The sequence below is a fragment of the Coffea arabica genome, chromosome 5c (assembly GCF_036785885.1).
Source record: "Coffea arabica cultivar ET-39 chromosome 5c, Coffea Arabica ET-39 HiFi, whole genome shotgun sequence".
In the NCBI taxonomy this organism is placed as follows: Eukaryota; Viridiplantae; Streptophyta; class Magnoliopsida; order Gentianales; family Rubiaceae; genus Coffea; species Coffea arabica.
The window spans coordinates 43,128,251-43,151,559 of NC_092319.1; the positions used below are offsets into that span (position 1 = coordinate 43,128,251).

The 23,309-nt window shown below is 35.5% G+C and overlaps 3 protein-coding genes and 1 long non-coding RNA gene across 6 annotated transcripts; 1 reads left to right on the plus strand and 3 right to left on the minus strand.

The window, feature by feature from the left end:
- The first annotated feature begins 1,104 nt into the window (after positions 1–1,104).
- LOC113689888 (uncharacterized) lies at positions 1,105–7,365 on the plus strand. Of its 3 annotated transcripts, none has more exons than XM_072051024.1 (5): positions 1,105–1,275; positions 2,419–2,836; positions 4,047–4,156; positions 5,024–5,128; positions 6,571–7,365. In XM_072051024.1, the coding sequence occupies exons 2-5, from the start codon at positions 2,455–2,457 to the stop codon at positions 7,246–7,248; spliced, it is 1,275 nt and encodes a 424-aa protein (XP_071907125.1). In that variant the 5' UTR covers positions 1,105–1,275; positions 2,419–2,454; the 3' UTR covers positions 7,249–7,365. The 3 variants fall into 3 exon arrangements, with proteins under 3 accessions (XP_071907125.1, XP_071907126.1, XP_027063488.1); XM_072051025.1 differs by having other exon boundaries at positions 2,448–2,836; XM_027207687.2 differs by having other exon boundaries at positions 1,106–1,275; positions 2,411–2,836.
- Positions 6,401–8,369, minus strand: LOC140007771 (uncharacterized). Its single transcript, XR_011815179.1, has 2 exons — positions 7,925–8,369; positions 6,401–7,816 (listed from the first exon to the last, which is right to left on the minus strand). It is a non-coding gene; the product is annotated as an uncharacterized lncRNA (long non-coding RNA).
- A 1,510-nt stretch (positions 8,370–9,879) lies between these two features.
- LOC113689803 (glutaredoxin-C9-like) lies at positions 9,880–10,793 on the minus strand. The gene has a single exon (XM_027207588.2). The coding sequence runs from the start codon at positions 10,657–10,659 to the stop codon at positions 10,087–10,089; it is 573 nt and encodes a 190-aa protein (XP_027063389.1). The 5' UTR covers positions 10,660–10,793; the 3' UTR covers positions 9,880–10,086.
- A 6,904-nt stretch (positions 10,794–17,697) lies between these two features.
- On the minus strand, positions 17,698–22,830 carry LOC113690980 (prohibitin-1, mitochondrial). Its single transcript, XM_027209144.2, has 6 exons — positions 22,733–22,830; positions 21,584–21,771; positions 19,653–19,769; positions 18,805–18,975; positions 18,331–18,543; positions 17,698–18,134 (listed from the first exon to the last, which is right to left on the minus strand). The coding sequence occupies exons 2-6, from the start codon at positions 21,758–21,760 to the stop codon at positions 17,943–17,945; spliced, it is 870 nt and encodes a 289-aa protein (XP_027064945.1). The 5' UTR covers positions 21,761–21,771; positions 22,733–22,830; the 3' UTR covers positions 17,698–17,942.
- Between the last annotated feature and the right edge of the window lie 479 nt (positions 22,831–23,309).

Here is a 23,309-nt window from a genome sequence, read left to right on the forward strand (position 1 = left end):
TGCATATTTATGAAATAGACATACATTTATAATTAAAATTAATATTTGATATTTTAAGATGTCATATATTTAAATAGATGAAAATTATTTTGAATATAACATATTAAGATAATTTTGTTCAGAAAAATTTTGGCCCCCCTCCCAAGGAAAAAATCTTGGCTCCGTTCTATAGTCTATAGAATGAACATTGTCAATTATGAAGATAATCAAAACAAAACTCCAAAACAAGATAAAAGATAATTTCTTGAATGATTGTCTAACAATGCACATAAAAAAAGGAAGCTGTTCAAAAATTTAGCATTGATTCAATTATATATGAATTTAGTTCTATAAAAGAATGTAAATCTCAATTTACTTTTAATAAAAGAGGATGCAATTTCATGGTATGCTAACATAACTTTTATCTTTTTTTAATTAAAAATAGTCATATTTATATTGTATAGTTATATTTTGTTTTTGCACAAGTGACATATTAGAGTATCTTCTCATAATGTGCAACTTAGATGGTTGTGATATTAGAAGTTATTTAATCAAAGGTTATTTCTTGTCTTAATTTTAGTTATGATTATGTTACATATTTATGAAATAGACATACCTTTATAATTAAATTTAATATTTGATATTTTAAGATGTCATATATTTAAATAAAAGAAAATGTTTGAACGTAACCTATTCAGGTAATTTGGTGAGAAAAAATTTTGACCCCACAAGAAAAAAATCCTGGCTCCGTCACAGTTTACCCCCTAAGCTAGTAATACATATCTTTAACTCTCCGAAAATGAATATAAATCCAAAAAATGGGTACAATTTTTACAATGTACTTTAAGTAAGGCTTTTACGCATACTCTCATATATGATCTAAAATCATGCTAATTTTGTCTCGAAAATGGTAGAAAAGCGTCAATTTTTCACAAAATCGACTGACTTTAAAATGCAGAATTTACCTTGAAGTAGGCTGCAAGCCTAGAATAGATCAGAAGACGCCCTTTTGGATTGAACACAAATGAGGCTAGACAACCGAATCCTCCATTGGCACAAACCACACTGTTTGGGCCTTGAGAAAGCCCATACAGATATCTATTTTTGGCAAAACCGCTGTTAGGGTCCAGTCCAAACACCCAACACCAAATCCAAACTCACAGCCCAATCTTGTTCCAGTCAGGAACTATGCAGTACAGAACTTGAGGAAGAACAGGGAAAGATTTGAGAACAAAACTGATTCTTGATTTATGTATTACACTTGTTCCTTTGATTGATTATTGAAGCTTATTCCAGGTATAAACCTTAATCTCTTTACCCCTTCTATTTGTTTCTCGAATACTTTGTATATCGAGTGAAGATATTAACTCTGGTGCTAATTTCGATTGTACTTGGATGAAAAAGATAGTTTTGACAGTTGTTGATGGTTTATATCTTGTGATAGGATTAAATGGGGCTGAACCCAGATGAAAATATATTGTAGTTTGTCCCTTTTTTAGTTGGAGTTAGGATTAATGCATGTCTGGGCAGCCAATAACGAGCCCCTTGTTCGCTGATTTGAGGGCCATTAGGAAATTTTTTAAACCTGTTTTGGGTAGTTTGGAGAAGCGTGACTCTTGATTTTCGTAGTTTTATTTCATATTTGGGGAATTTAAGTTGATGGTGGGATAAAATGGATGGGAAAGAAATCCGAGAAAGTTTGGTACTTGGACTACTACACGACTGGAGGACGGCTGAGACGTGTCTGTGTTTTCCTTGTATGATTACTTTCAAGACTTTTTTTATTTTTTTATTTTTTTTGAAAATGTGGATGCATTTGTTGGCCAGCAAAGATATGCACAAGGTAGTTGAGAAAATTAGACATAATTTGTTTGCAACTGTGATTATGTGCATTATGACTGCTGTCCGAGTACTTTTATGCTGTTACTTTGGTGTTCCGAACGAACAATATTTGGGTTTATCTTCATGGAGCTTTTGAGATATGATTTGTTTTTGCATACTTTGGATTGCTTCTTGTGACCTTTTGAACTAGTGCTGGCATAAAAATTGATGTCCAACTGAACAGAAAAGCTTTCCTTGAAGAAATACGAAATACATACTTCGGAACTTTTATCAGTAAAAGAGATAGGATGATGGCTGATGAGTAAGCTGAACCATAAAAGAACACTGAGATAGTAGCTTCTGTGGCTTTAGTCCACTTGGAACTGTCAATTTGGATACAAGATAATGACATGGAATTCTATCCTATCTTTTTATTTTTTACTATATGATGATTATTATGTCTTCACTCTGTCTGCATATATACTTGCTATAGTCTTGTCACCAAGTGACATCTATTCTGATTCTCAAAAAGTGGTAGAGAAGAGACTTTTGGTCTCTGTGGTTTGTGCATTGAATTTGCAGTCTGATTCAGTCAGATTTTTCAATTTAGTACTGCAGGAATTGTTGGCAACTGACTAAAATTTCAGTTCAATCATGGATGCAAAAGCTTTGGCAAAATCTAAAAGGGCTCATTCATTACATCACAGTAAGAAGCATCACTCAAGTCCTACATCCAAAGCAACTCCTAGCTCAGCTACATCCTCCAGTGGTAAGAAGCCAACCAACAAACAAGCAAGAGATAAACCCTATCAGTCTCAGAGCTCTAAAGCACTCCCCACAAATTGGGATCGGTATGAAGAAGAATATGGTTCCGGCTCTGAAGACTCACCGCAAGTTAGTACCAGTCAGGCATCTGATGTCGTTGTCCCAAAAAGTAAAGGCGCGGACTATGCTTACTTAATTTCTGAGGCCAAGGCTCAATCCCAAGCAAATTCTTCTTCCAAAAGCTTTAGCTTGTTTGATGATTTTCTGGATGGTATGTTCCTTACCTTTCCCTTTTTTTTTGGCGCATTTCAACATTAAAGGGCTATTGACTAATTTAACATCCATAACATTCAGAAGGTTAGTTGCTATGGGGGTATGATTTTTCATGAACTTCTTTGTACTCAAAACTGTCATAATCGTATTTTGCATGCTGAAGGTAGGATGTAAGGTGGTATTTAAGCCTTTTTGTTTGAGCTCTATATCAGGGTCATTGAGGACATCTAATGAATATAGGGCATATATGGTTTATTTGACTGTTTCAACTGAATAACTCTCGCATTTAAACCAAACTGAATCTTCAGTTTTGTATATGACTTGGCAGTTTGATGATGTAATTGAAGTTTTAGTGACATGAGGGGTGCTGGAGGACTATTTATGTTCCCCTTCTTTTATCATTACTCTGTTACCCATTGTTTTTTAATAGTGATGCTCGTATATCTCTAATTTTGTGTTTCATAATAAAGATTCTTTTTTTTTGGTATTTTTAGGCTTAATGCCTTATATTTTACCACTCTTGAACTTTCAGCAATGTAGAAGCTTTAGGATCTGTAGCAGCTTTGTTGTTGATAAATCTCTATACTTCAGGACGTTAAAATTTTTAATTCCCTTTTCAACCTGTGTTTCATGGGGCATAATTAGGAACAACATTTCCTTTAGTTCAAGTTTTGTCTTTTTTTCTTCTTGCAGTAAATAGTGCCTTTTGTGCATTATTTTCCCAGAGCCCACTATCTAATTGTCTCAAATCTGCTACTAGTCGTATCTAATCTCCTTGGAAGCAAGTGACATGCCCCATGAATAAGTATTAAGTGACCTCATAACATGTAGTCATTGATGTTTATACAAAGATTTTTGGGAGAACTGAATTTTGTATGTGTGAAAAGATAGAGCTGATAAGTTTACCACCTGCACCACTTACTTGTCCATTTATAAAACTTATTATGTGGGAAAAATTTATTCATTAGTTCAATCTTCAGCCCACGGTGCATTTTGGTGTTTATCTATGCCTGTCAATAATGAATGTTGGTAGTTTGGCATCAGATTTATAGTATCTATGAGGTATAGGTATGCATATGCCTGCTTGTATGTATAGCTGCATATGCTTATTTCATTTGTATGACTTTTTAACTTGATTATTTAGCTATTTCCAAGCTATTATAGTTTTCATGGTTAAGAGGAGTGGTGTTGACTTTGAACTTTCTTAGGATTCAATCAAGGATTAGGTCCATTGCTTTCTGTCAGAGGGGAACACCTACTGTCAAGGATATCAAATGACGTTTTCCCATTTGATGATAAGGGAACTAGTAGCCATGAGGTAATTTTTTATCTGTATTAGTTCCAGTCCATTGCAACTTTTTTTTTTTTGGTTGCATTTTTTTTCTTTGTTCTCATTGTATATTTATTTGATGTCTAAAGACCTTGTGCATATGAAAGTTTGCTCTCCCACTTATAGGGCAATCATGTGCAAATTCTCTTTTGGGTGTCATTTCTAAATAAACTCGTTCCTTTTTCCCCCTGTTTAACTTTGGAAAAGTACAACGTTAGTTCTGAAGTTGTGTTAGCCATGGTGGGGAGATACTTCAGTCAGTACTTAAGTAATCACAGGACTAATTCTGGTGATAGCGTTTGAAATTCAAATAGAATCATAAATTGTGGTCGAGGACAAAGGATCGTCATGGAAAGTAAACCAGGTTATGGGATGGTTGTATTATGCTGACCAGGTGATAGCACGTGCTTCATAATAATCATATATAATGAAGATGGAAACTAGTTGCCTCCAGTTATACTGACTGTTTCCAAGCACCGGTTAATCAGTTTTTGTATAGTTGATCAGCACATATTGTTTTTAAGTTTCACCAAATCTATCTTCTATTAACTATTTCGTTTTTGGTACTAATTTACATTAATCTTAGTAGATGGTCATTGCATCAATTTTTCATATGAAAGTGGCTTATATAGACAAATTGGCTAATAGAAAAACATGGGGTTGCATAAGCTACTTATTTAAAGAAGATCCAGATTGCACTTATAAGGGGAGAGGGGAATGAGGAATGAGGTCAAAGTTGCTCTTGGAAAGAGGAATTTGGAACAAGATTGCCTTTGAGAGTACTCATTTCATTATTTGCATGGGCTAAAAGATAATGCCTAATTTCTATGTTCTTTTACCTTCTCATGCTTGCAGGCATCATTTCTCTCGCTCAATCTGCACTCTCTTGCAGAACAACTTTCAAAAGCAAACTTAGCTGAAAGGCTTTTCATAGAACCAGATCTATTGCCTCCGGAAATGGTATACTTAATTCTTTTTGCTTCCTTCGTCAGTTTATTTGCCAAGAATATTCTTGTTGGTAGCCTTGGTAACAGATTAATATGTAAATATAAAAGTTTGAAAAGATGAGTTCAGTGCATTTTGCATACAATCCAACAGTCTTTTCTTCTGCTTGTTTACTTCTTGTTGCTATATCCTGTCTCATCAGTGGAACTGGAAATAAATGGGTTGGACAAATGACGAGTGCTTTTCTTCTTCTTCTTCTTTTCTTGGTGAGGGAGGGTCTATCAATGGAAAAGCTTAGAATCTGTAAGTGACTCATGTGCACATAAACTAACACGTCTGCAGGTATGTCTAAGAGGACAAGAAAATGCTTTAACATCATGAAGAGGCAGGGGGTGTAAGTATTATAGTACGTGTATTGCTACTTTGATCCACTTTCTCAGTTAAACTGAGCACAAAGAAAATCATGTAAAGCATCCAAGGTGAAATTCAACATATGAAGAAGTAAATCAGTTAATAGCAAAGATTTAATAGCCAGAGACAGTAATTTGCTTTGTGCAGTTATTTCCTTATTGTCCATTTAGGTCATGTTTGCTGGACTTTCGATTCTGCTTCCTTCTTAACTCACTTTCCAGGGTTCCCTCCACATTTCTTTCTGGGCTCTTAAAAGCTTCTACATTGTTCTTTTATGTGTCCAAAAGTTGTTGGCTTGTTTACTTCCCTGATATATTAGTTGAATTAGCTTATTTGTGCATTACATTTATAACAGATTAATGCCAATGCTTTGTGTATCTTTGGTTGTAATTTACATTTTAACCATATTCTTCCATAAAAAACGTTCTCACTTATTTGATTGAAGATATTATTACTGGTCATCCCTTAAACTTGAAGTGTTTTTTTCTTAAAACCACAGCAAATTGTTAAAAATTGCTTTTGTTTCAGGTCAAATAACAAAGTAGAGAATGGTTGGTAGAAATGAACAGGAAAAAATGGCCTTTTTTTCCCCCAATTTAAGTAACAAGATGAAGATGATTGTTGGAAAAGCAATTTGATCCCAACTTAATTGGAATAACTTTTCTTTTTCTGTTTCTGCACAAGGTAGTTATCTTCAAGTATTGGAGGAAATTCTTTGGTCCTCGGATATTTTAAGAAGCACCTTTCCACTATTAACTTCTTAGCAGATCTGCTGCTTTTGCTATTGTGGTTGATTATCTTGGTTTACATTGCTTTGGTGTTTAGTGTTTTCAGTTTCCATGTAACAAACAAGTTAATATTCCCATCTCAATCAAATTTATCCGAAGAAAAGCAATTCTGAAATATATGCTACGATAAAATTGACTATTGACTCAATGTACAGCTGCTATGAGCATGAGATCTTTCCTCTATCTGTTTTTTTTTTTTCAAAATCTTTTTAACTTAAAGTGTACATTCTGTTGCTTACAAAAAATCATATGTGGCAGTGCACCGAGTTATATGCCAACAATGAGAAAAATCCTGATGAGCTTCAGGCTACAGGTAGTACTGAAGCTACAGAAAGCGAATTTGCTGGACAACCTTCCAGTATTATCTCTAAAGAAAATAGGAACATCCTTTTGTCTCAAGAATACATGTCATCTAACTCCAGCAGAGTCAGTCAGTTTTCTGTGCCAACTTCTATAGACCACCGAGCAGATGACCTCAAAGAAATCAGTAGAAGCACGTCAGTAAAGTTGACTTCAGGTGTTTCTATAGATTCCAGCTCTGAAAAACCATCAAGATTTGAGGCTGCAAAAGCAGAAGCAGAGCTTGATATGCTTCTTGACTCGTTTGGCGAAACAAAGTTCTTCGACTCCAGTTGGATGGCGGGGGAGTCCAGTCAGAGATCGGGTCAAGAAGAAGGTTCAACCTTTCAGTCAGTCTCAGTGGCTGCGCAACATGTGAGGGAAGGGCCTGATGCGACCTACTCTGGAAGGATGGATGCCGCCCTTGATGATAGTCTTGATGACATACTAAAAGATACATCACATCTCATAAATACGAAAGCAGTATCACCATTAAATGAGGTAAAGGCTGCTTCCAATGAAGCCCCCACTGCCTCTCAACCTCATTCCAAGTCTAAAATTTTGGATGACTTTGATTCCTGGTTAGATACAATCTAGTCATTTTTGGAAAGAAAGTTGGCTTCCTGTAAACTTCTTTGTTGCATTTAGTTTGTAGAATGATGTAAAAACTGTGTGTCTAGTGTGGTATTCAATTCAAAATTTGCTTGATAAACAGTGTCAATAGCTCATGGTTACCAGTGTCAACTATTTTTGTAGAGGGACTACATAATAGCACCTCTCCAATAGGAAAAGGACAATTTTATGACTTCATCTAATTCCTCACCTCATATCCCATTGCTTTTGGGCTCATGGTCAATAGTATTTGTGCAGAAATTTTTTCTGCCTGGTAGAATATCATCTGCTGACAACCAGAAATGAAATTGGTTCTTTGTTTTTTTTCCCCCAGCTCTAATGCTTGCTTGCTGTTTGCAGATCAAGAGGTTCTTGATCGATCTCATATGTGAATTTTCTGTGCGCTGATTACACCTTTCATGTCATTGATACTTAACAACAGCAGTTTGCTATTTGTTTGATGTCAATATATGTCCACAAAGAAAGTTTGAGTAATATGATGTGCTTGATTTTGAAGATTTGGTGTCTTCAAGTTGGCCAATAGACACAGGATCTGGATGAGATATGGATGCCAATGGTGAACAAATAAATACATCCCACAACTCATAAGTTGAGGCCATCATAGTAGTTAGCATTTATTTGGATAACATGTTTGACCTACCTCAGCCCAGATGTTTTGTCAGATTGCATCATAATCTGTTCTTGCTTTCTCTTTCCTCTCTGTCTTTTTTCGTGGACAACTAGATAGGATATGAAACTCCTATCCCATCCCATTTTGATCTCTCTCTTTCCACCAGGGAATGGGGGTCCAATTGGCATTTTATCCCCAGATTGATTGTAAATACGTATTAAAGACAATAACGGATAGCCGAAACTTTTTAATGTGTTGTTGTTAGTGGACTTGAAAGTTGATTCCTCCACCCGCAATCATCCTGAAGTAGAAAGAAATTTGGAGCTCTTTGAGTCTAAGACTAGTTATCTATCCAATTTTGGATGCTAATTTAATCCTGAAGTAGAAAGAAAATTGGAGTTCTTTGAGCCTAAGACTAGTTATCCATCCAATTCTGGATGCTGAGTGGTGTCAAGCCTGATTTCTTATCGTTGTAAAAGTCTATCAACTTAACAAAAATAAAAAAATCATTTCAATATTTAGCACTTATCGAGATGCAATATATATAAAGATAAAAATATATTTAAGAAAATGAAAAGATAATTGAAAAAAAGTGTCTGTAGACAATATTTCAAATGAAAAATAAATAAATCAATAACCTCCTATCCAAAAGGACTAGGGAGGAGATGATTGGTGAATTGCGATCCTTCATCTGTTCTAGATTATGATGATAGTTTTTTTACATAGTTTTACCGCTCTAAGATCAACATTTAGAGGAGAAACTAATCTTCTTCTTATTCTTTTTTGTTTTTCCCAATTCTCCCATCTCATTTCATACATTTCCTACCTCCAACCGTTCCATCTAGAATTCAAACCCTGAATTTGATAGCAAGGAGAAATCTAATAGTCCTCTCTTGATGACGGGGTCACGATAAACTAAATTTGTTGTTCCTTACATGTGTTAAATTGCTTGATTTGACTCCTTCGTTTTTTGAAATTATCTACTTGGTTATTTTGGTGCTTTGTGAGAAGGAACCATGGCTGGTTCTAGAACTCGAAGGTGATAGGCTTGAAAGGGCAATTGCCTGTTCTACAATGCAGTCGTGACTCTAAATAATGCAGACAAGAAAACTCAATAGATATGAAATGATCTTGTGAATATGTCAGCAAATAATACGGCAGAATAGAAACCGGCAAAACCACATGGCTCTCCTGGTGGTCGTGGCCAGTGGCCACCAGCCCTGTGAGTTGCCGGTTTACTTCTTTTTTCTACAAATTATTTAATTGAACAAGGTTAGTGGAGTGGATGCGCTTTATATTTTTCTATATTGAAAATTATTTCCTTTTTGCTACAATCAAATCAACAAAGATTGTCCTACCTATACTTTTATATCATAATACAATATTAGTAAACGAAAATAAATAGGTTAATGTTATTGGCGCGGTATTTTTTTTTTTAATATCAATCTATTTTTTTTATGTGATTTTGCAAAAAACTACAAAAGAGATAAAAGTGTCATTAACAATGCTTAAATACGGATTAATAACCTTCACAATTGCAGTGGTAATAGCATATGTAGTCACTATCAAAACAAAATATAGGCATTAAACTTATCAATTGATAATCAACAAATATTAGCTTTTTTTTTGGTAACTCGAAACATATCCTACACGAACCCTTTGGACCGAGCCGGCACACCAAACTGGAGGGAACGCTGCAGTCCACGCAACGTTTTTCCGGGCGAGTCACAAATATTAGCTTTTCCAAGTGAGATTTGTTGTAACTAGGCAACATTGAAAGCCGCCGTGCTCTTGTCACTTTGTCAAATGTCCAAACCAAAAACACACACTAAGTTAGCAATTTGCAAGTAATTAATGAAGCATCCCCAAAGCAAATTTAGTATTATAAATTAGTCCTTTTAATTACGGAATATTCAAAGCAAATCAAATCCAGTTCGGTAGGCTTTGTATTACTGGTATTGCTCAATATCCCAAAAGTATGAAGATAGAGAAAATCCATTAAAATTTCTATTTTCTGTAATCAAATCTCCAAACTATATGGTCCAAGTCAAGCTGATCTAAACTTTCCATCTCCTCCATTCAATTGATGAAGAAAGGTGGGAATTTGCCAGAATTTGAAGAAAAAGAAAGAGAGAGGACAATTGTTAAAAGTATGAATAAACATCAATTACAAGCAATCAAAACATCACGAATTAAAGCCACAAAGCCCCAGCCTTTTTCAAAATAGGGGTCAGCTCCCCAGTAATATGAGTAGCCATAATCCGATCCAATCCTCCGAACAACTGACCACCGATAAACACCGCCGGAAACTGCACCCGGCCACGATCTCTATTATCTCCGCCGCCGCCGTTGATCCTCTCCAGCTCACTGATCACCTCATTCTCGTCCTCGTCATCAACCTCGTACACCGGAGGATTCACACCTAGGCCTTGTAGCAAACGTTTAACGACATGGCTCATGCAACAGCCGCGCTTCCCAAACACGATCACAGCGTTTTCTTTGATCGTATCCTTCAACTCCGCCTTCGACCTCTTGAGATAATGAACTGATGAAGCAGAATTTCCATTGCTGGTGGCTTTACCGATTGAAAGGCTTAAAGGGCTTTCTTTTCTTGGCATTGGTAGCCATGTTTTGTATGGAAGTGCTTCTTGCATGGCTTTTTCCCGGTAGTGTGTGTACCTGAGCGTGCGGTGGTGTGTGTTTTGGAAGAAATCTATGACAGTACTGTATAGGATTGTGAGAATGCTTGTGTTCAAGGAATACATGGAAGTTCTTGCTTTATATATACATCAGGAAACGGAGATGCCCGGAATCGGATCGGGTTTGGTTTTTTAGTTTCTCTTGGGTGGGTGTCTGGAGTGGGGACGGGTGCTTTCTTTGTGGTTGGTTCGGCTGGGGTGGGGTATGTGAGTGCTGAGGTGGGGGGAGGTGACTTGAAAGAGTCCAACGTCAACGGCAGTTACGCTTTCTTACGCGTTACATAGGTTGTGGCTTACGTTTCATTATCTCACAAGCAATTTTTTTTCTTTTTTTTTTTTCTTTTATTGTGTAAATTATACAAACGGTCTTGAAGGTTTCCGAAATTATGAAAGAATCCCTAAGGTTCTAAGAACTATTAAGGTCTTACCGTGTAAACATTCATCGACTCGTTTTTGTTTATCATTACATATCACTTTAACTCCGAGTGATCATGGGCTACACTTTCCATTAAGGTACAAGAAGGGCATTAATTAGTATATTAGCAAACATTTTATGTTGACATCCAAAATAATGGAAGATTATACAGCGTAATGACTTCGTTTAGAAAAAACTGTGAAATCCCATTTCGAACTCTATGAGATTCATTGAAAATTGTACTTAGTACTTGCAAAAGTTATGGTTAGCTGAAACATTGTGTAATTCTATCAATAATACGGTCAAATTATCAGTCTCTTAAACTGACTACTTTCGTCAATTTTTTGTAAGTGTTTCTTGTTTCGACTTTCAAACCATCAGTTTGAAAGGTATGCAGGTATTACCAAATGGAGAAACTGGAATTGGTAAGAAGCATTAAGATTGCGACTTTAAGAAGTTAAATAGGAGGTGATTGCAATTGTAGGAAAGCATAGGAAGGTTAGTATAATTTACATGTTTCCTTGTCTAGCGTATCAATCCATCATTGGTTATCCCATGAGCAACGTCCCACTGATTAGGATATTTCAGCCTCACCACCTCATCTAAAATGGGATTTTGTATTAAATGTAGACTTTATTTGTACATTGCAATGGAGTCGGGCCAAGGCCGAACTGCTTGGGTATAGAAAAATCTTAAAGCAGTCGTGATTTCAGACACACATTCGTCACCAAATACAAGAAAACGAAGCCTAATAAGTAGGCATGAATCATCATGCTTAAGTGGGCAAAAGATTATCTCCTCAATTTCAGAAAGCCACCCCATCAACCAGATATTTTTATTGGCAATTATTCCTTTCTTTCTACGTTAATTACAATGCTTGTCTGTAGATTAAGAATTGACCCATGCTCTGTCTCCAGCTCTCATATATCTTTACTAATATAACGTAATAAGAAGTTCCGCGGTCAATTGTCCAAGGGTTCCACTCAACTGTGTTCCTTTGGTGGTCCAATGCTTGTATATATATCAAAGTTTCTTATTTGTTCTTCAAATTGCATTCAAAAGCAAAAATATCAATGATTTGCCTGTAAGAAAACTAAAAAACAAAGAGGGAGTGAAAAGAAGTGAACCACAAATTTTAAATAAAGTGACTTCTATAAGGTGAAAGCAAGAATAACGATTCAATTCATGCGTACAAACACGATATAACTGCTTAACTTAGCATACTCTTGTTTAATTTTTTTTTTTTATAAAAAAACTAGGGAATGAGGTTTAAGAAGCAGAGAAGAGAAATAAGAGAATTGAATCGAATCACTTATAATTTTTAATTTTTGAAATTTCAATATTAACCATTAGACTGAAATCTTCCCCGCAGACTATTATGTAAGTCTCGTTGGCTGTATATTGAATGAGATTAATTTGATTTTCATATCTAATTTTTTTGAATGTAAATAAAGTACTGAAATTGTAACTAAAATTTTACCTGATTTTGAACCGAGCAAATTAGATGATAAAGTAAGATTATTATTTTTTTCACCTTACTTATGGAAATAAACAACCATCTTCACCATTTTCTTTCCTTCTGATCTGATGGTGTAACAATAAAATAACAGTCAAGCAAGAATCACGCATAATATTAAAAAATTCCATTCCACATGAGCAACTCTCACATCAAGTCTCTGTTTGTTTCCATATGAACTAAGCAAAAATTTTTTTCAAAAAGGCCCAAAAATTTTGATTAAATTAAGAAAACGACACATGCGGTGATGTAATGTAAACGGACGAGAGCAGACAAAAGAGCCGCTCGCGGACGGTGCGCAATGACGACGTCAGCTAAAGGACAACGTTGGAATCAAGAAGACGTCACCAACCCCTACAACTGACGTCACGATAAGTGTAAAGGCGGGTCCCAGCAGAGTTTCGGGGGCGGGCATTGGTGATGACGTCATTCCGAAGAAGTAATAGTGTGCGTGTTTTCCGCTTCCACGTGGAGAATGACGTCTGCGTGACAAAAAACAAAGAGCTTTGAGCCACAGGATTGCCGGAGGACGCGTTTGTTTGAGGTCAATTTGCTCATGTCTCCGTCTATTAGATGTGAAAGTATTTAAGATTAGATTCGGCGTTGTCTCGTTTCTTTCATAGCTAACTTGGCATTTTCCGCAAACGGCCAAACCCACCACTCCATTTCTATTATACCCCTTCTTGAGGTTTCTTTTGATAGTATTGAAATGCATGTCCAAATTTTCCAACTTTACCCATTGATAATTTACTATGAACAATATCAACTTTATCATTACAGTGTAACGAATTTTCATTTTTTGAAGTTTTTATTTTTTTAATTTTTAGTACTATTTAACAATTCTGAAAACACACTGAGTTTGTTTGGATAAGAATTTATTTGGATGATTCATTTGATCCAGTTACTGTAGCACTTTTTATGATGTGATGTATGTGAGATAAAAAGGTGATTGGGATTTGTGAGAATAAATTTTGCAAACCAAATTCTCTCTATCCAAACAAACTCACTACTATTTTCAACACTAAAAAAATTTATTTTTCCACTAATTTTTGCTTAAGTATATTGATTAGGGTTCATTCAAAATTTTTCAAAGCCATGCCATATGGAATTAATTTGTTGTAAGCATGTTTAAAACTAAACACGACTTGTTATATAAAATTGTACATTTTCTCCAAAAACTGCTGAAAAGGGGATGTCCAGATGCTAAATTCATGCTGAATGATAAGGGTAAACCAAAAGTAGCTGAAATCTTTTCTTTCATCTAATTTTTCTTATTGGTTTTTTTTTAAGTGGGATTTTTTTTTATCTTATTGATTATTTGTTCTTATCTCGATGGTTTTTTTTTTTTTTTTTTTTTTGCATCATGCTCAATGTAAAATCTATTTTATGTCATGTCAAATACACAATTGCGTGGAAGATTTGAGGGTTAATCCATGGAATAGAGAAATCCATAATGTTAATAATGGCAAATCTTTCTTGTCAATCACATCTAATGAAAGCTTCAACTTTCTCACGGAGTCTGCGATACCAATTGATTAAAGTGGATCGTAAAGTCCTTAGCAGATTTTTCCTGTTCTTAGTGCTACATTTTTCTAACAAAAATGTTTTAATAGCCTGTAATCGTTTGTTGGTAAATAATAATGCAATGTTTCTAGAACCTTTAACAAACTAGCTTGTTAGGTCATAGGTGCTTGTTTAGAGCTACCCGGTTTGGACGGCCATTTTTCATTGAAAATTTGTATCGTTTCCGCGATCACATTTTTCTATTATTTTTTTTCTCATATACATCAAATCGCTACAGTAATTTTTTTACAAAAAATTCAAGAAAATACAATAGAATAAAAAAAATCTTCATGCTTAAAAAAAAAATCTTATTGAATCTTCATGCAATATAATAAAAAAATCTTATTCAATCTTCATGCTTAACCAACAATAATTTTTTTAAATGAATAGAATAAAAAAAAAGATAGGGGATTACAATTTCTTCATCTTCTTGAGTAATCTGTCTCAAATGTCCCATTCGGTGACACATGAAAAAAATTACTTGTAGACAAGAAAAATGTTATGAGGGAAACTTGAGTGGTTAATCATTTATACCTGCAAACGAACATAGACATGAAATCTCCTTGTTGGCCCTTGCAAAATTAAAGGGGTTTTAATTTTATTAAGCATAATTGCTAGAAGACTAGAAATTTATGACCGGTGTATCAAACGAAAGCAGCCACAATCATTAACTTCCCATCGTGTTTCTCGTGCTAACTTTAGCAGCCTCAGTCAGCTGAGATTTGTGTACCACAAAATATGTTAGTGATGTTCAATCTATTTGTTTTGTTGTTTAGTGGAAATCAGTGGAAAATGTCTGAACCTATGTAACTGTGATTTGATGAATATTTCTGGAATGTTGATTTTTGGGGAGTAGATATAGACAAAATTAGTAATTGATGTTTGATTCACGATTTTCATGCTTAATTTTGTTTCGGTCTTCGAAAAGAGTGAATTATTGAAAACCAAAATGTTTAGGGTTACCATCAAATCAAGATAAAAAGTTGGAACATACGATTCTCGACGAGTATTTAATTAACAAAAAATAAAATACAAATCCCTTCAATTATCTTTTCTCAAAAATTTCTCATCTCATACTATAAACAATTGCTTTGAAAATTTTTCCTTTCCCAAGGTGACTCTCTGTGGAAAAGGATGGTGATGCGTGATACAAATTCTCATTAAGGGAGAAAAAAACTCTCGCTAGAAAAACTCTACAAGAAAAGAAATTTCTCATTAGGAAATTGAAATTTCTTTTTTTTTTTTTTGGAGAAGACAATATTCTCACTGAAAATTTTAGAAGAGTCTTTATTACCTACAAATACACAAATAAAATATTAAGAGGAGTGGGGGAAGAGGAGAGCCTCTAAAGAAAACTAAAAATGGCTTTTTTGTTGGAAAATTAATTTTGATTTGTGTCACATCCTGTAGAAAGTGCGGCCGAGGAAAAACAGGAGGAAAATAAATCCAGGACACCTTTCAAAAAGACAAAGAGAAAATTAAAAAAAAAATCCACGACAGGCTTGACCTACAATGCAATGGAGGACCATAACTAATCATGGACCTCAAGGGTCCAGGCCTTCAACCACAGATTCCAATAGTGACTTTGACTTTGGATATTTGCTCGCTACACGCTAAAACCACCACCGACGGACCTCCTTTTTTTTTTGGGTAATAACCTATTATTATCCCTCGTCGATCGCTCGAGGAGATTTTTTTTCCTTAAATTATTTTCCTTTTCTTTAAAACTGAGGGAGCTTCCTCAAGACATATTTATGGTGTATGATTAACCACGTAATTAATAACCTTAACCACGTTTCTGCCTATTATCATCTTTTTCATTAGAGGCTTAATGATCTTAGTGCAGATGTTGAATGTGGTTGTACATTCGTCCCAAAAACTTTCCTTGTTTGGACAGTAAAGAGAAATTGCTACGTTTCCGTGAACACATTTTTTAATTACCTTTTTACCTCACATGTATCAAATTGTTATAGTAATTTTTCTACAAAAAATCCAGAAAAATGCAAACAAGTTATTTGCACTTAAAATTGTGTATTGGTGGATAATATTCTCTTTTTTCTGCCTTTTCTTTTGAGTAGTGAAATGATGTACTCGAGAAAAGGCAAACGATATTTAAATTTTTATTTTGATGACAATTCTTGTTAAAATGATGATGAAATTATCCCTTTTAGAATCCAAATTGCATTTATATGTGGAAGGACAATTTTGGCATTTAATTCAATAATGGCTGTAGAAGTAAAATTCAAACAGTCGAATTAACATCACCCTTGAGAACAGGATAAAAAGAAAAAATAATTTTCTCCTAGGGATGGCTCGAAAAGGTAAATGTTATGCAAATTCTATAATTGAGCAGTTCAAATTATTGGCATTTGTCTCATTCACATGAGGTCAAGGGAGCAATCATTCAGGCCTCTGGTCCAATCTTTGCCTTTGCATCAGTAGCAATTCACAGAAAAACATACGCATTTTTATCCCTAAACTTACGATTTTCATTTTTCTTGAAAAATAATCAAAAGTAAAACCAGAATAATTGTTGGAAAGGGGTCTGTCCATCTCTTTACTTTTGCCTTCAGTTCAATTCAAAGCTTGAAACAGCTAAATGAAATAAAATATCTAGTTCCTATCCCTTGGACCAGACGACATTTGTTGACATGTCAGTGGGTAGGATTTGAATTTGATGCTTTAAAGTTTAAATTTGATTCATTTGATTCAAATTCAAATCCATCAAATTTTATTAGACCCAAACCTTTATGAGTCTGAATAAGTAAATCCAGACTCGAACTCTGATGAATTTAAATATCTAATGAGTATTCTTTTTTAACATATAGTGAAGAACTAAAGTAAAATATTTTAAAAATATATAGAATTCAAAAATAATATAAATATCATCTAATTTTTATTTTCAAATAATAAAATTAACATCCAAGAAGTTGAATTTATAATATGATGGATTCAAAGAAAAAACTATTATCAACTACTTTTATTTATTTTCCAAACTTCATCGGCATCCACATTCAATCGATCTAAGTTATTTTTGTAAATGTACTGAATAAAATCCGACCCAATGATATTCCTAGACACCGCAAGTACACAGTCAAAGGCCATGCGCTGTTTCCTCAGAAGGCAAAAATGAAAAGAAAAATGTGGACTTGGGCGGTCCACGCTCCCGAGATTGGAAAACATTTAACATGCGCGCATGTTTATCCTTCATGGAGACAGCGTTCGTTGTAAGGTCGGAAAAAGTTCTGATTGATCATCAGCACCGTATGATGAAAGGCATGCAAATTCCGCCACATACTCGGGCTTCCTGTCCCAGCCAGCCACCGTCCAAACACGTATACTCGGGCATCCTACCCCAGCCAGCCACCGCCCAAACACACACACACACACACGTAAACAAACACTTGCTCAAGAGAAAAGTGCGGAGGACCAACAGGAGAAATGGATCTTTCTCAGTTTAGCAGGGACCAAGTGACTTGGCTCGCAAGAAAGAACGATTCAAGAGACAACTTGCATCAACTCTCAGGGGAGAAATGGACATAGTTTTCTTTTATTTTGGTCAAATGCTTTTGACAGAAGCAATTCAAGCCAAAAAAAAAGGGAAGGAAGATTTGCAAAATGTATAGCAAACTACTGAAATTGACTTGCTCACTTCACATCATCTCAAAAGAGTTCCCTTTTGTCTCTACCACCGCAAGTAACTACTCAAACTTTAAATGATTTACCAATTCTGAAGGTTTCAAGAAGAGTAGGTACCACTCATATGTCACAGTGAAAACCCTGCTGTCTTTCACATAATTTCAGAATGGGTGCTTCGATCTAAATTGGATCCCAAAACACGTTAAATTTTAAGGGTTACTTCTTCCCTGTGCTCAACTTCATGTCGTGCAGATTTAGCAAGAGATCGTCTGAGCTCAGATAGACCTTGTTGTTAGAATGAGAGAGGATGCTTGCAATTTCTCTTGCTGCTTCAATTCTCCTCAGTGAGATGAAGGCTGGATTGTTTGAGATTGCTTCACCGATCAGCTGAGCACTCTTAGCCTCACCCTGGAAGTCAAAAGAATGATAATGTTCTTCAGCAACTTTAACAATGGGCATGTATTTGTTTTAACACAAGGCCAATAAATGTGTATATTGATACTAACATAAGGCCAATGAATGTGTATATTGATACTAAACAATCTCCCCAACACCCACCTCCCAAAAGAGAGAAACAAGAAAAAGAAGCCAAAGCACCGCTTACCTGTGCTCTGATAATTGCGCTTCGCTTGTCTTGCTCAGCCTTTTCCACAACAAACTTGGCCCTCTCGGCTTCTTGTGCAGCAACCTGTTTAGCTTCAATTGCAGCTGTGAATTCTTTCCCAAAAGTCAGGCTTGTGATCGACACATCATCCAGAGCAATGTTGAACTGGGCTGCTCTTTCTGTCAAAACTTTCCGTATCTCCCTACTGACAGCCTATGGAATTTACGAAACTAAATTTGAGCTCAAAATTTTAGATGACTCCTAGTCTCCTTGCATGCAAGTGCGGTGGTACCCGAAAAAAAAAATGCTTATCAAATAATACACATTGACATGATAAATCAGTGTGCTAAACTAGAGCAAAAACTCAGAAGGAAACATTTGGATCTATGGAAGCTTTAAAGTTGTTCTGTAACTAGCCAGACACCAAATCTGGCAAATGTCACGCATTTAAACAGATGAGACCCAACTATGTACCTCTCTCTGGGTGATGAGCTGGCTAGCATTGTATTGGGCAACCACAGCTTTCAATGTTTCATGAATTATAGAAGGTAGGACTCTTTCGTTAAAATTCTCACCAAGGGTTCGATAAATAGTAGGCAACTGATCTGCCTCTGGACGAGTGAGCACTCGAAGACCAATTTTCACCTGTACAACAAAATCCAAGATTTTTCAGCAAAACCACAATATGCTCCAACGAAATTCAATAAAGAGCCCGAGAACAGACAGCATAGACTGCAAAAACTCCAACTTTAGGTGCTAACTGTATGTGAAACTCCCAAAGAATTATTTCAACCATTTGGTTTTGGCCAATACTGTTCTCAACTGGTTGGACTTGGTTTTCCACGCCAAAAAAAAGGTACTGGAAAAAACTATCCACCAATGCTGACTTAACTCACAACAAACTCAAATTTAGGCAATGAACAAATAAACATAGAAAAGAAACTGAATACAAATCAAAAGTCCTAATACATGATCTGATCCATCCAACAGCATTCAGCTATCCAAAATGATCTCAAATTGCAGCATTTGGCATTGACAAAATCAAGTTCTATGTACTGCACTTGTATTCAATATAAATGTATCTTCTAATAATACCCAAATCTTTCCAAGAGCTTGAAGGAAAAAACAAGGATCTCTATACTGCCCATTCAAGATAGGGATAGAAGCAATATAGCATCACAGCTTGGTCTCAAAAGCCATGGACAGTTGATCCAAGTATTCACCAAAATGTTACAAGTTATACAATCGGGCAGTTTACAACCACATTATGCTCTTCTTTTGCTTGAGAAACATGCACATACATGTAGTAGGTGAGGACTTACCATTTGCAGGTCACGGCTACCTGATGTACTCTCAACTAAATTAGGTCGCGCACGAACATCATAGATGGTTGGCCTCTCAAACCATGGGATCATCAAATGTGTGCCTTCAGGATAGACCTGCACATAAAAAGTAAAAAAGCAGCATATCAGCACATATAAACATGAATTCATACCTAGAAGGTACAGATGAAGCTTGAGACACAAATGAAAAGCTACAATAGACCATTCAAACCACACCAGAAATAGCACAGACATAAAATGGAGCTAAAGAGATCCATTGCTGCACACAATAAATATTATGCTCCCCACTGGTAAATTTAATGCCCCCTTATTGACATAGCATGAGCAGATGTTTAGAGAAGTCAGCATATGCCATAGTGCTATATCATATAACAAAAAACCCAAGAGGCTATGTATGTTAGCCTGACACCTACAAAGCGCCCCCCATTTTTGTCCTTTAGCACTTCAAATTAGTGATTAGTGCTACAAGGATCGAGAAAACCTACTAAACCATACTCAAAGGCACCAAAGTATCTGCCATTAGACCGCCCAGCTGCCACTCTCAAATCAATTTTCAATCTGTACAACACAGAACCGGTTGAGGATCTCAGTAGTCAAATTAGGGCAATTTAATGTATAATAGAGTTATTATCAACAAAAGCTCATCACCGAATCCTTTACGCATTTTGAACATACACTTATCGAAGCAAAGAGCACCCATAATATGAATTTCTCTCAATAACTTAAGCCAATTGCTCCACACCTTTTTATACAATAAACCATCACTGATCCTCTTCTCAAAACAGATGTTTAAATGAACTTATACAGTATCCTAGCATATACACCACATTATTGCGGAAGATTAATAACAGCATTTGGATCACCCAAAAATTCTCGCCTGTTATAACATTAATAAAAGCTCTGAAGAACAAATTGACAGGCTACAGTACCCAACTTTATGTTTTCATCAACATGGACACATCCATTTACTGAAACACTTAGTACGAGAAGAATTTTGTTCTTCATTGTCCGGAACATTCACAGACAAACATGAGCCCAAGTTAACGTATCACTTCAAGGGTAAAGCAATAAGCTCATAAGGAACCACAACAAGCTTTAACTCCTTTGAATCCCATGAAACCATAATCCAGATAGGCAGAAATATACAGAATTGGCAAGTTTTACTGCCACTCAAGAGAGACTGCAGTCTAAAAACCATTTGATCAAGACACTGATGGCAATACCATACAACATACATTATTCATAAAGGAAATAGTAGCATTACATATAGCAATACTACACCCATATGTTACAAAGGATATCATAGTCTTCAACTGTGAATTTCACACAAACATGTGGCAAAAAGAAATTCAATGTTCAAGAACAAGTCTAAGCTACCCTTCAGCGATGCTTGATTCAGCATACAAAAGATCACACATTTAATCAATGAGAACTGTCAATGACAATAACATTCTTTTCAGAAATATCTGAAAAGGCTGCTACATGAATGTTGCACAAACATACCAAGTACCTAGCTTTGCAGAGTAATTACCAATAGCTATACCTAGGAATAGAATTCCTTATCATTTCCAGAACAGGATACAAAAGTATGCCATGTGCAGTTCTAAACTGCTTCAGTTATATTGCAAATTAATGATACAGCAAACTCATCCTCCTACCATTGTGTAATAAGCAGATAACCCAGCATTGGGGGGAGTGGGGGGTAGGGGAAGGAATTAATGGATTATATATAGGAGGAGGAGAAAATTTGTACAGTAATAAGGAGGATTATATATTACACTAGATCTATACAACATTTACAAGATAAGCCAGACTCCATCCAAATGAGATTGATATGAATAGTGAATAAGTAACTACACAAAATGCACTAAAGCATTGAAATGGAATAAAAAACATCACATCAGCCCAACCTTATCCTTAACACCAACTACACGATTGAAGACAATGGCCCTATGCCCTCCCTCAACATTGTAGAGACTGTTAGCAACTCCATACACGCCAAGCCCAGCAACAAGTCCCAACTTAATCAAGGCAGAAGCCGCACCACCACCAGGAACCTTGGGGACCTTCATGTTGTTGAAATTCATCTTTGCAAATTCTGACAACAAGCAATTTAAGAAATCATCAATGATATCCAGACCGAGCAGAACCATGGAAAATGATTATTAAAGCATTACAAATTGATCATTCTCGGATGGATTTCAGCTGTACAAATGATACTAAACTTATCTACTACCATTTTCATGATCAAGAACCGATTCACAACTCATAAAGCAGTATCTTTTTACATCAAATCAGGAAATGACAATTAGCTTACCAGCATCCAATAACAGAGCAGTGGCAATAAACTACATAGAGAAGTAGAGAATCATAAAACCACAGCTCATATAGCCCAAGGACTGTGACAAGGCCGCCCTAAAACCCAAATCTAATTGACAACAAAGATGAGAAGATTGCATTTTCCCTAAACCATGCTCACAACTCTTAGTCAGTAAAAGATTAAATAAGCCGAACACACAGAATAGCTTAATTAACTCCGGCACAAATGTACTATACCAATTTTGTCGACTATGTTTCTCATGTTACAGAATTATTCGAGCACAACCCATGAACAAAAAAATTTATCTAACTCCCAGGAGAACCAGCACCTCTGCTTCAGCATAAAAAGGAGTTCATACAAACTAGGAATTACAATGAGCCTCCAAAAATTCACCAAAAATAACTTTAACAAGATAAAAGAACATGAGCCCACAACTTATGATTTTTTTCTAAAGCAAAATCACAAGAAAATGAGCCCATCTGCAAATACACTATAGCCATTATTCAGTAAAAATCATAAAAATTGACAGGAGAACAACCTCAAATCACGATAACAGAATAAAAGCATACAGCCGCAGAAAACAACAGAAAAATCAAAACTTTTCACCCTTTTCTCATTTTTGCAAGAACCCCAACATAGAAAATCATTTAAGTCTCCGATAGTTCCTAATAGAAGCAGTATATTATACCCAACAATCGAGGTAAATGTTAGAAACGGAGTAAATAAATGGTGGAATTACCTGCTGTAGACGGTGCAGAAAAGAAGGGTTTTTGGAGAAGACGAAGGCTGAGGGAAAAGAAGGAATACTTAATAGAAGAGGGTTTATGGAGAGAACTTGGAGAAGGGTATACGACTATACGAGTGAGGGGTTTAGTCGGGATAAATTCACATACCCCCCTGAGGTTTTTGATAATTGCAGAAAATTTCCCTCAAGTTATAAAACTTACAGCTACCTCCCCTATTTTCATTGTTTAGGTAACATTCTAGGCCCAAAAGGCTAGAATTTTCTCAAAAATCCTCTAATGCCTTGGGTTATAATTCACAACAAAGTTAAAAGGGAAAACAATAGTTCATTGTCTCTATTTCATTTATCCTTATTTGTTATCACCATTGCCTATCCCCCATCAACATCCAAATCACCATTAAGTCAATACTCAATACTTACTTTTGTTCTAATGTTCCTTTTTTATCTAAAAATTTTCTATGCATACCATTGTATAAACTACAAACGCCACACCAGATATTCAAAAGTTTACCTACAATATCAAAATTTGTTTAATACACAACAATATTTTTCAATATTCTTAAAATTCAAT

What these genes read in the sequence shown, in the direction of transcription:
- LOC113689888 (XM_072051024.1), top strand. Translation starts at nt 2,455, where the DNA reads ATGGATGCAAAAGCTTTGGCAAAATCTAAAAGGGCTCATTCATTACAT. An exon ending in GTTTGATGATTTTCTGGATG is followed by an intron (nt 2,837 to 4,046) that starts GTATGTTCCTTA and finishes GAACTTTCTTAG; the next exon opens with GATTCAATCAAGGATTAGGT. An exon ending in AGGGAACTAGTAGCCATGAG is followed by an intron (nt 4,157 to 5,023) that starts GTAATTTTTTAT and finishes TCATGCTTGCAG; the next exon opens with GCATCATTTCTCTCGCTCAA.
- LOC113689803 (XM_027207588.2), bottom strand. Translation starts at nt 10,659, where the DNA reads ATGTATTCCTTGAACACAAGCATTCTCACAATCCTATACAGTACTGTC.
- LOC113690980 (XM_027209144.2), bottom strand. Translation starts at nt 21,760, where the DNA reads ATGAATTTCAACAACATGAAGGTCCCCAAGGTTCCTGGTGGTGGTGCG. An exon ending in AGCTCATCACCCAGAGAGAG is followed by an intron (nt 18,544 to 18,804) that starts GTACATAGTTGG and finishes TAAATTCCATAG; the next exon opens with GCTGTCAGTAGGGAGATACG. An exon ending in GCGCAATTATCAGAGCACAG is followed by an intron (nt 18,135 to 18,330) that starts GTAAGCGGTGCT and finishes TTTGACTTCCAG; the next exon opens with GGTGAGGCTAAGAGTGCTCA.